General features: G+C 39.9%; 2 protein-coding genes across 2 annotated transcripts; both read left to right on the forward strand.

The window, feature by feature from the left end:
• Positions 1–617: 617 nt before the first annotated feature.
• On the forward strand, positions 618–4185 carry LOC112327211 (uncharacterized). The gene is made up of 6 exons (XM_024599216.2): positions 618–1304; positions 1401–1550; positions 1793–1972; positions 2216–2260; positions 2324–3030; positions 3103–4185. The coding sequence occupies exons 1-6, from the start codon at positions 803–805 to the stop codon at positions 3760–3762; spliced, it is 2244 nt and encodes a 747-aa protein (XP_024454984.2). The 5' UTR covers positions 618–802; the 3' UTR covers positions 3763–4185.
• A 5730-nt stretch (positions 4186–9915) lies between these two features.
• LOC112326081 (uncharacterized) lies at positions 9916–10902 on the forward strand. The gene has a single exon (XM_024593362.1). The coding sequence runs from the start codon at positions 9916–9918 to the stop codon at positions 10900–10902; it is 987 nt and encodes a 328-aa protein (XP_024449130.1).
• Positions 10903–12209: the final 1307 nt, after the last annotated feature.

Below are 12209 nucleotides of genomic sequence, written 5' to 3' on the forward strand. Positions count from 1 at the left end.
ATGTGTTCCAAACCATAAGTTGTTATAGCAAGCTGACTCACCTATAGAAATAGGCCTTGGGAAACTCCTAGCAAAACTTGAACATGATTCAATAATTGTATCGAAAGTTATGTATCTTTTATAAGATCAATCACTCCATACAACCCCGGTTTTTTTAAGCTTCGACTTGTCTCTTTTTTGGGCTTAGACTTGTACCATCAGTCTATAAATATTTCTTCAAGGCTTTCCACGTAACCTAGCTGTTCTTCAAGGCTATCCATGTAAACCAGTTGTTCCAGATCCGTAACTAGCGATCGATCATAAACACCTGCACCAATATTCTATCACAATCAAGTCCATAGCAGAAGGAATTAATGTGTCTCGGAAGGAAAAAGAAGAAGAAGAAGCAAGATTCAAAGCAAAAGGCAAAGCCTTCAAGCTTGAATAACACATCAAGAGCTTTAAGCAGAAAAGAATAAACTAATGGGCCATACATATTATTAAAGTTGCCATTCTAATGATTACTAATCTGAAGAAGGAATGAGAATTCTTGGAGAGTTTATATTCTAGTGATTAGTGCTCTGAAAAAGAAATGAGAAGTCTTGGTTTGTAATCTTATCAAGAGTAAACGGACTCCGAAAGGAAAAGTGAAGAAAGTAGATGTGATTCTTTGCTTGATTATTTAAAAAGAAGGAATGTGAAACACGATGAAAACCACTGATCATACTTGGTGTGTGGAATTTATATATTGCTGTATGAGGGAGAATTAATTGAACACATAAACGACTTGCTCACGAATTCCATCACAGACAAAGCCAGAGACATGGATTTCGATGAGTATCGTAAGTTTAAAGGCTTATATGAAAGTATGCGGAAGGGTGAGAAGACAGAAGTGATACATCAATATGCAATGATGTCCGAGGAACCATCAAGCAGCATGACTGTCTGTGAAGATACAGTCCTTCATATGGCGATCAATATGAGGCATGAAAGCATTGCCAGCGAAATCTTGAAGCATCACATCAAAGATCCTGGAACATTGACTCGGAAGAATGTGTTCGGAGACACCATACTCCACGAAGCTGCTTCCACCAACATGACAAAACTAGTAAAGGAATTGCTGGAGAAGGAACCACTATTACTATCCATGCCTAATAAGTACGATGAAATGCCTCTGTTTAAAGCAGCCCAATTTGGTCACACTGAAATGTTCAAGCTTCTTGCTGGTGAAGTGGAGAATGAAGGTCCAGAGAAAGCTAAACATCATCTGTCTAGGAGCGACAAAACTAACATCCTTCACATGACTATCCTTGCCGAGTTCTTTGGTAGGAACAACTATAACTCATCCTGCATATGCTCCTATGTTTGAATGATAATAATTTTTACTAGCTATTACATTGTCAAACTGTTTGTTATTGCAGATCTGGCATATATGATAGCTAAAAAGTACCCGGGCTTGGTTGCTGCGAAAGACGGAAAGGGGAAGACAGCGCTTCAGCTGCTCTCAAGTAATCCATCTGCATTCAAGAGTGGGAGCAGCTATGGTTTACTGAAGAGTTTCATTAATTATTGTAATGCCATCTTTCCTTCTCTTTGAATACATTCTCCAAGCCATGCACATTGTAAATGAAACATGGTCATGTACTCTTGTATACTAGGAATGGACACGCACTGTCGCTGATATAAGGTAGATAAAGGAAAAAATAGAAAGTGATATTGGCATAACAAATCAATGAGATGTGCTCTCTCCCCATAACATATTAAACCAGATTATTTGTTAACTAGTTTACTGGCGTACGATGGTGATATCTAGGTGTTCCCGATGATGATGCGGAGAGGAAAGACAGCAGTGGTGAAGAAGACAGATATAAAGGTATGTTAGATGTGGAACAAGAAGATGAGGATGGTGATAAAGCAAGAGACTCCAAGCTCCCCCAAATGCTTAAAGTTTTTGTCAACTTCTTCTTTATGATAATACAAAAAATTTCTTCAGGTATGCTATGTTCTTACAACTTCCATAAACATTTGCTGCAATGTATTTTGCCACATGTTTGTCCTGATGTTTTCCTACAATGTATTTTGCCAGGTAGAATTAATTTCATATATTTCTTATTCATTTTGCATGAAAAGTTGTTTGATGTTTTGAAAGTGTTTTTTTTTTTTATATTTGTTTACAGCTCAACATTTAGGTCTTATGTGTGATTATCAAATTTTGATATACAACTCCCATTTGCAGTTCTAAGGAAGATGAATCAATCACTTTGGAGCCTTTTTCGTAAAGGTGATCTCCTCCCTTCTCTCATTTCTCTCTCTTGATCTCTCTCTCATGAATGAAGTTGAACAGGTTGGCCAGTGATGGAAAATATCAGGAAAGAGAAGAGAAAACATGAATCTGCTTTAAGGCTTGCCAAACTATTGATTGCAGACGACACTTCATGGGAACTTATCAGCACCGAAGAAGACATAGGAAAGATAAGCGTTCTGAACCCTGAAGCAAAAGAAGAAGAAGAAGAAGGAGGAGGAGGAGGAGGAGAAATTAGAGGAGAGAATAAAAAACAAGGACGCAGAAAAACAAAAGGAAAGCAAGGAAAATCAGGAGCCTGTGTGACTACTGCACAAACACCGGAAACATCAAAAGCAAACAATTTTTTAGATGGTGAAGCTGGCTCGACACCAGCCCCAACCTCATTAGCACAAGCCCCAGATACATCAAAAGCGAACAATTTAGACGGTGAAGCTGAAACCTCATTGCTATTAGCAACTAGCAATGGAATAGTAGAGATTGTTAAAGAGATACTTGATGTATATCCTCAAGCAGTTGAACATGTTAGTCGTAAGGGGCAGAACATAATGCATGTGGCTATTAAGAACCGTCAAAAAGAGATATTTAACATGGTCAAGAAGATGGAAATACCAATGACCAGGTTGGTTCGACGGATCGACAAAAATGGCTACACCTTGTTGCACCATGTTGCTGTCATGCATTACTACAGTGGAGGAACCCTGCCTGGTCCTGCACTCCAACTACAAGAGGAACTGCATTGGTTTGATGTGAGCCATTTGTCTCTTTACATTCATTTGTCTTGAATATGTTCAATTCCATACTGATTTGATGATATGCAGCGTGTGCGGAAGATAATTCCTCCCCATTATGAAATGCACCGCAGCCGCTACAAGGATAAGACTGCTCAAGAATTCTTCAAAAAAACACACACTAAACTCCTCAAGGAAGCTCAGGAGTGGCTAAAGAGGACATCAGAGTCATGTTCTACTGTTGCTGTTCTCATTGCCACAGTTGCCTTTGCTGCTGCCTACACTGTACCAGGAGGATCCAATCAAGACACCGGTCTTCCTGTCCTCCTGCATGATCCTATTTTCTTGGTTTTCACTGTCATGGATGTTCTATCTTTGGCAAGCTCCTTGACTTCTGTTGTAATGTTCCTGTCAATCCTCACTTCCCCATTCCAGCTTCAGGATTTCCGCCACTCTCTCCCTCAAAAATTGATACTCGGTTTCTCTTTCCTCTTCTTCTCGGTCGCAGTGATGATGCTTACATTCACCGCGACCATTTTGCTCATTGTTCATTTGAAGAAACGTTGGACTACGCTTCTCATTTACACCGTTGCATTCCTTCCGGTCAGCATATTTGCTCTCTTGCAGGTCCCTTTGTATTTGACATTTATGAATACCTTGAAGAGCTCAGTCAATCTCATCAGGATTCCTATTAATTCCGTCCTTAGTTTGGTTAGGGCCACTCTGTCCTCCATTTGCAAGAGGCGTTGAGATGAATTATAAGCAGTCTTGCTACACTATTTTCTATCATTACTGCTCTCCTATCTCTTAACCTCCCTTAAAATAACCTTCCAAGGTGTTTGTTATCTATTTTGAGCTATCAAGCTTTATTAATAGAGTATCTGATCTCTCTGACCGCAAGAAAGTACAAATCCTTTCCAATGGCCACCATCTCTCAATTGAATTAATATACATGCAACAATCTCAGAAAAAAACAGCAATTCACCTCTTCAAGATCCTCAATCATGCCGCTAAGAGCTGATACTTAGTTTTCATTTGTTTTTCATATAAGCTGATAGAAACCGGGGGACTCACTACCAATGTGGCCCTTTGATTTTGCTTTCCATCTATTTGATTGCGAAGGAATAATAAGAAATTGGAGAAATTAATTTAATTTTCCAAATTGGGTTATTTTGTTTTATTTTAATTTGAGGATGGTGATGAATTAAGTGAGCTTTTACATTAGTTTCGCTGAACTTTGAAATAATTTGCTGACAGGCAAGGGAGGACTTTACAGAATTATTACGCAGAATCAGTTCATGCAGACCAAAATAGTGTGATTAATTGGTGTGTAATGCTGCACTGTTTTCTTATAACATAATGGCTTCCGATCATCTCATTTCAATTACCCAAAATTCTAATAGGTTTTGCTCTTTCAAGTTCTGTTTGTTCACTAAGAAAAACTTCGTTGTTAGACTCCTGTATTGCGTCAATAGTTGGGCTACCTGCTTCTAATGGTGCTCTACCACTGTCTCCAATGCGTAATACTATATTACTATTAGCCTTGTTGTCCTCAAAAGACATGTCAAATTACAGAAGTTTCAAAACAATTCTTAAACTCATTAACTGAGAACCCCTTTGGATGCTTATAGAACATGTTCAATCATTTGCAGTTGATTCGGCGGGAGATGGTGGCAAGTGTCAACCAAAGAAAGCATCAAGCAGCTAGCAGCTTTGAAATCTATGGCAAGATGCAAGCTGTGTTCATTGAAATGGACAGCAGTCCAATTGCAAGTTTTTTTTTTTTTTATCAATACAAACTTAAGCGTCTGTTCTGTTGAAATCAACATTACAAGTTGATGGCGGGCTTCACATCTCTGTTCCTCTCTGTGGCTATGATGATGGTAGCATCTGGATCAACAATCATTTTGACGATATACAACAAGGAAAACTGGGCCAAAGCGACTCTACACACGGTCTCTTTTATCCCAGTCTGCCACCTTGCACTAACTTATTTTCCTCTCTATCCATCACTATCAAAAACTTTCCTCTAAATAAACTTGTTGTTGTAGCCATGCCTTGTGTAATGATGTCTAAATTTTTCCAATGTTCGTCAAGTTCAAACCTCAGATTCCTACATTACAAAGTTATTGATTTGTTGATAATTGAGAGGATTTCAATCAAATTTAAACCAATTTCAGATGATCCTTGTTGCCAATACAGATGAATCCTTTGAACAAGCAAACAGATGAAAGAGAGAGGGAGAATGAAACATACCAACTAAGATTTATGGAAGATTATAAAAGTAACAAACAGCACGAACACCTGGCCTGGCCCTGCAGCTGCTTGTTCTTGCCCTTATTGAAAACCAAAACAGGAACACCAAAACATGATGTGTTTTTTTCTTTCTTTCTGTGGGGTAACTTACGCCTGCTCATCATGTTTAGGCAGGTATACTTGTTCCTAATCTGCAGCAGAATTCGGTTCTCTTAATAGTGAATTGTTAGGAAATTGCTATTATTGTGGCAAATACCCCACTCCCATTTGGTAGATAGTGGAGCATAATTAATGCCTCATTTTGTGGATCTTGTCTCACCATAAAATGCCTATAAAAAAGGCAATTATTTGAGAGCAAAGTGAGAGTGAAGAGAAGGTTGAGAGAGAGAACGTGAGAATAGAGAAAAAAGAGAGAGCTGCAATGGCAGCAGCCTTGCTGCCATTGCAGCAGATGTAATCTTCTTCCATGTATCTCTATATCTAATAAAATGAACCTCTCCTGTGGATGTAGGCGGTTTTGCCGAACCACATTAAAATATTGTGTCAGTGTGCTTTAAGCCTCCTATGAGCAATATCAGTACAACCCCAGTTCGCGCATGGGGGAGCCGGATTCCCCAACAATTGGTATCAGAGCATATGGTTTGAAGTGGTGTTTGATTTTTGCTCAAAAATGAAAGTTGTCAAAATTGTGTTTTGACCATACCACCGTGTAGAGGAGGACGAGACGAAGCCACTGGTGAAACCGGCGTCAAAATCGGACGTCGGACATGGCCGCACTCTCCATCACTCTCCGGTAGGGCGTCTGCCCACGCGCGCAGACGCGCCCCACGCGTCTTCTTCGCCCGGATGGGCTGACCCGACCCGAATACCAGTTGACCCGACCCACATGGCTGACCCGGATATGAATGACGTCAGCATGACATAATTGTGATGTCAGCATGCACAGTAGGCATGCCAGGGATGACATCAGCCTGATGTAAGTGTGATGTCATCATGCACAGTAGGCATGCCATGTCAGCAGCCACATCATCGACCAGTCAGCAGACACGTCAGCACAGTGGGACCCACCTGCCACATCATCAGCCGCGAGCCGAGCCGAGTTGAGCCGAGCCGTGAGCCGAGGGATAAGATTCTGTGCAGCAGAGTCTACGTGCAACCGGATCTGAGATTGAATCTGGGCCGTTCATTAGGCCAGAATTATTTTGATCAAATCTTAGCCGTCTGAAATGCGATTTGGACGATTTCAGACTTGTTTCCAGCTAATTTGATCGTTCTGGATGCAATGGTACGGTCCGATCATTGAGATTTGAGACCGAAAGTGGTGGTGGTTAATTAACAAAAGAGATTGCCCGATTAGGAGGCATTTGAAGGTCATCATGGTGGTCGATGGAGATGAAGAAGATGAAGGTGCACATGTTTGCCCAATTACATGTGCTGAACTGCTAAGTGGGGAGAATTTTAATTGCATTGAGGGAAGGTAAAATTGGGACACTCTTGACACCCGATCAAGTGGACAATTAGCGGTGTAGAGTGAAAATTAATGAAGACCAATCTTGACGAATCTAAGAACTGGTAGTCTCGCCAGATGTTGAGAAATCATGTATTAAACCAGTATATTCCAGATCACTTGTAAAGGAAAGCCGGGACAAAGCTAGCAAATGGTTGTATATACGGAAAGACAGTACGATGGATAGATATGGCCTAAGAAGTTCTGTCTAGGAGGTTGGGTTTTAAGCGGGACCAGTGTGACCCCTCCAATCTTTCCTGGGAACTTGCTTAGTGGAAGGATTATCCATACGGTACTATTTTCGTATATATAGCAGTTTGTAAGGAAACAGTTGAAGACTAGCAGGATGATGGCACAAGGGAACAGTTGGGTTCCGTATAATCAAGGATCTAATGAAGTGGTGATTTCTCCAAAGAAGTTAGATTCGGTGACTGTGATTTCTTGATGGGAGAATTGATGAAGACCCTGATAATGGAAGAGAAATACAGCAAGGGGATAAAGATTGGCACCCTATTTTGACTTGGACAGGTGTTATGACAGGATGAGCTGCTGTCAAACATAAGCAAGGAATAGGGAGAAATCTGGAGAACAGAAATTGCACGAGGGCACACGAAGATTGTGCAGGAGTACCCGTAGGATCCAATGAGGTACTGTAATGAGACAACAGGTGCAAGGAGAAGAAGTGTTCCCAGATGAAGCTCAGAGCAGAGACTGTTAAAGTTTGTACAACATGAAGTCTCTTGTGCTCTTAATGAAGACAACAGGCGAAGACCTTTCCAATGCATGCAAGGATGGAAAGAGAGCTGTTGCAGAGGCACCTAATTGAGGGGGTGCAAATGCTTGTGATACAAGGCAACCGCCTATGATGAAAGACGAAGACACCAAAGAGAGTTGGTGTAGGTGGAGTTGTCAAGCAGAAAAGCACAGAAGCTCCAAACATAGAAATCGAGGTGGAGGATTGCGAGGAGTATACCGCAACTTTCTCTTTCTATGTAGTCAGTGGCAGTAATCTCTCCCATAAGTGCACATGGTGGTAGAGACTTTTGGAGCCACTTTGAAGCATCTCAGCTGAAGGAGGATGCGGCCACCTATGAAAGGTGAAGACACCTTAGATGGAAGGTGTGTGAGGGCCATGAGAGGACCCCCAGTTCAGACCGCCCTATGACAACGGGCGAAGACACCTTAGAGAAGGTGTGAGGGCCTTGATATGAGCCCCAGATCAGACTGCCCTATGACAACGGGCGAAGACACCTAAGGAGAAGGTGTGTGGGCCACGATATGAGCCCAGTTCAGAACAACCCCAGAGCCAATGTAATGGCTAGATATAAGTGGACAGGTGTATAGCCAATGAAGTGGCTATGATGAGTATGGAGACAAATGCAAGATTGACTTTCATGGATATTGCCCCCATGCTAAAGATCAATGAGCTAGAAGACATTTGCCTTGGACAATAAGTGTGTGACTTGTGGAGCATTAAGACGCGGCTGCTATGAAGGAGCAGAGGGCATGCGCAGGTTCCGGGAACGAGTTGACTCTTGTCAAGGTGGTGAGCTCGGTAATGGCATTGTAATACTCAGAGTATGAAGATAGATATGGATCAACCTTTATGGGCTGCCCCCATGGTGAAAGGTGGAGAGCTACCTGGACTCTTACGACTAAGAGCGAGAGACTCACGGAGAAGTAAGGCGTGGTTCCTAGGGTGGAACAGAGGGCAGGCGCAACTCCTAGATGAGTAGACTCTTGGAAGAGTGGTGAGCTCGTGATCATATTGAGATACTCAGATAATGACTGTCGCACTTGGAATATTCGTTTGAGGGGGTGTTGCAAGCCTTGGTGTAAGGCTTGAAAAATCATTCCAGACCGAGCATGGTTGATACGCTCGAAGAGGAATGTTGTGTTGAAGACGCTCTTAGAATGGTAAGCTTGGAAGAGCTGCAGAATGCAAGCTTGTGCTGAAGAAGCAAGAGGACAATTGCCACAAATGGCAAAGGGGGTGATTGTTAGGAAATTGCCATTATTGTGGCAAATACCCCACTCCCACTTGGTAGATAGTGGAGCATAATTAGTGCCTCATTTTGTGGATCTTGTCTCACCATAAAATGCCTATAAAAAAGGCAATTATTTGAGAGCAAAGTGAGAGTGAAGAGAAGGTTGAGAGAGAGAACGTGAGAATAGAGAAAAAAGAGAGAGCTGCAATGGCAGCAGCCTTGCTGCCATTGCAGCAGATGTAATCTTCTTCCATGTATCTCTATATCTAATAAAATGAACCTCTCCTGTGGATGTAGGCGGTTTTGCCGAACCACGTTAAAATATTGTGTCAGTGTGCTTTAAGCCTCCTATGAGCAATATCAGTACAACCCCGGTCCGCGCATGGGGGAGCCGGATTCCCCAACATGAATTTGTATCATCACTACACGTGATTTTTGGCATCTGTATTGCAGTTAGCTTGGGTTCATTGGTTTTCTTCAGCCTGAAAACTCTTGTATCTTCTTCTCAACATCTGCTAATCAGGCAGTCTGGTGCTTTTCCTGAATTGTCAAGAAACGAGAGGGAGAATTTAGTATATAATTCAATTCAAACTATAAGATGTGGGCCTTTAGGATAGCATTGGACTGATGGAAGAAAGTGTTGAAGTTTGATACCAAAGCTGGAGCAGGATTCCTTAGTAGTAATCTACTGCATTGCTATCTATCTGTTAGCTGATAACATTATCTAGATTAGGATGTTTCTTTCAATTCATTTGTTTAAGCTTATCTAGGATTAGACTAGCTTGTTATACAACTCTTTTGATAAAGGAGAACATAGCTGGTACGTTTCTTTAGTGTTTCATTTTTCTGTAATGTTTGTTTCCTTCTATAAATAAAACATTGGGGATGACAGTAACCAACTGAGATATTTTCTGCTTCTTGTTCTTTCAACTATAAAGTCTTTGTTCTTTGTTCTTTGTTCTTTTTCTCAGTTCATAAACATTAGTCTGTTCTTTATATATCAATTTTTTACAACAATTGGTATCAAAGCTTCTCTGATCTTTGAAGGGTTTGTGAGTGAAAACACGATAGAATAGTAAGGTTAAATCAAAGCTTTGTGCTTTGAAGGGTTTGTTAGTGAAACACGAGAGATTAAGTGAGTTTTTTTTAGCAATGGATTCTGTAAATTTTCCAGCAAAAACACTAGTGTTCACAGGGCAGAATTATGGTGTGTGGGCTGTAAAAATGGAAACATATCTCAAAGCTTTTGACTTATGGGAGATAGTGGAAAGTGATAGGCAACCCACTCCACTAGGAAACAATCCTACGATTGCACAGATGAAATTTTTCAATGAAGAAAAGGCAAAGCGATTCAAAGCTCTTACCTGTCTTCATAATGCTGTGAGTGAAGAAATCTTCATAAGGATTATGGCTTGTAAATCTGCCAAAGAAACGTGGGATAAATTAAAAGCAGAATTTCATGGTGATGAGAAGTCAAGGAAGATGCAAGTTTTAAATCTCAGAAGGCAGTTTGAAGGTCTGAAGATGAGAGAAACCGATACCATCAAAGACTTCTCTTCTCAAATTTCAAAACTTGTGAATCAAGTGAGACTTTTGGGAGAAGATTTTCCAGATTCAAGAATAGTAGAGAAAGTTCTAGTAAGTCTACCAGAGAAATTTGAACATAAAATTTGCTCTTTAGAAGATTCTAAAGATTTCTCAGAAATGAGTCTGCAAGAACTGGTAAATGCATTGCAAGCTGTGGAGCAAAGACAAGCTTATAGACAAGAAGGAACAAATAAAGGAGCTCTTGTTGCAGTTTACAAGGAGAAGAGTCGGGCTAAGAATTTTTACATAAACAATCAAGAAGAAAAAAGAGAAAAAGGGAGAGGTTGGCAATCTAATAACTGGCAACAGAACAACAACAACATCTTTACTGAAGGGAAAGAGAAGAAAGAACATTTTCCTGCTTGCAAATTTCGTCAGAAAACAAATCATCTTGAAGCCTGGTGTTGGCTCAAGAATGCACAATGCCGAAACTGCAAGCAATTTGGTCACATCCAAAGATTCTGCAAAAATAAAGCAGAAACTGTAAAACAAGCTCAAGTAGCCGAGAGTTCAGAAGTGGATGAAGATCTTTTATTCATGGCTACAATATAGGAGATGTGTAACACAACCAAGGTAAACGACTCATCATGGCTTATTGATAGTGGCTGCACTAATCCCATGACTGTAGATATGAGCTTATTCAAAGATTTGGATAAAAGCTATCTATCTAGAGTCAGAATTGGCTATGAAGACTATGTGAAGGTTGAAGGAAAAGGAGCAATTAAATTAGAAACAATGTTAGGTACAAAAACTCTTAAAAATGTTTTTTATGTACCTAAGATCAATCAGAATCTAGTTAGTGTGAGACAATTAATTGAATATGGTTCCTCAATATTCTTTAATGATGGAGTCTGTGATATTAAAAATAAAAATGGAGTGCTACTGCTTTCTGCAAAAATGATGAACAGAAGTTTTACTGTTGATTGGAGAGAAGTATGTTTGAGTGCTAACACTTATGAGAACAATGATTCTGTTCTTTGGCACAAATGATTGGGGCACTTCAATTATGCAACTTTAAAGAGAATGGCTGACCTGCAGATAACTCACGGTTTACTAGATATACAGGAACAAAAGAGTATTTGTGAAGCCTGTCAGTTAGGAAAACAAACTAGAGTTGTTTTTCCTGACAATGCATTCAGAGCACTGTCAAAACTCCAGCTTGTACACACAGATGTGTGTGGGCTGATGCATAATGAATCATTGAATGGTTCAAAGTATTTTCTTCTATTTGTTGATGAATAAAGTAGATTCCGTTGGATTTACTTTTTGAAATCAAAATCTTATGTGTTTGCTGAGTTTGTTAAATTCAAAGCAACAGTTGAACTAGAAACAGGTTTGAAGATTTGAGGGGAAGAATTGGAATGTGTAGCTTTGGAACCAAGGAGGAGTGTTGAAGTTTGGTATCAAAGCTGGAACAGGATTACTTAGTAGTAATCTACTGCATTGCTATCTATCTGTTAGCTGATAACATTATCTAGATTATGATGTTTCTTTCAATTCATTTGTTTAAGCTTATCTAGGATTAGACTAACTTGTTATACAACTCTTTTGATAAAGAAGAACATAGCTGGTACGTTTCTTTAGTGTTTTATTTTTCTGTAATGTTTGTTTCCTTCTATAAATAAAACATTGGGGATGACAGTAACCAACTGAGATATTTTCTGCTCCTTGTTCTTTCAACTATAAATTTTTTGTTCTTTGTTCTTTTTCTCAGTTCATAAATATTAGTCTGTTTTTTATATATCAGTTTTTTACAACAGAAAGTTCGACTTCGGTCCTCGATTGGATCCTAATTATATGATACTATATGCAAGGTAAGATTATTCCAAATTAATTATGAGAAGTAAAGTCTGGTGTTC

The sequence above is a fragment of the Populus trichocarpa genome, chromosome 4 (genome assembly GCF_000002775.5).
Source record: "Populus trichocarpa isolate Nisqually-1 chromosome 4, P.trichocarpa_v4.1, whole genome shotgun sequence".
NCBI classification, from domain to species: domain Eukaryota; kingdom Viridiplantae; phylum Streptophyta; class Magnoliopsida; order Malpighiales; family Salicaceae; genus Populus; species Populus trichocarpa.

What these genes read in the sequence shown, in the direction of transcription:
- LOC112327211 (XM_024599216.2), top strand. Translation starts at nt 803, where the DNA reads ATGGATTTCGATGAGTATCGTAAGTTTAAAGGCTTATATGAAAGTATG. An exon ending in TATCCTTGCCGAGTTCTTTG is followed by an intron (nt 1,305 to 1,400) that starts GTAGGAACAACT and finishes TTGTTATTGCAG; the next exon opens with ATCTGGCATATATGATAGCT. An exon ending in TTGGAGCCTTTTTCGTAAAG is followed by an intron (nt 2,261 to 2,323) that starts GTGATCTCCTCC and finishes GAAGTTGAACAG; the next exon opens with GTTGGCCAGTGATGGAAAAT.
- LOC112326081 (XM_024593362.1), top strand. Translation starts at nt 9,916, where the DNA reads ATGGATTCTGTAAATTTTCCAGCAAAAACACTAGTGTTCACAGGGCAG.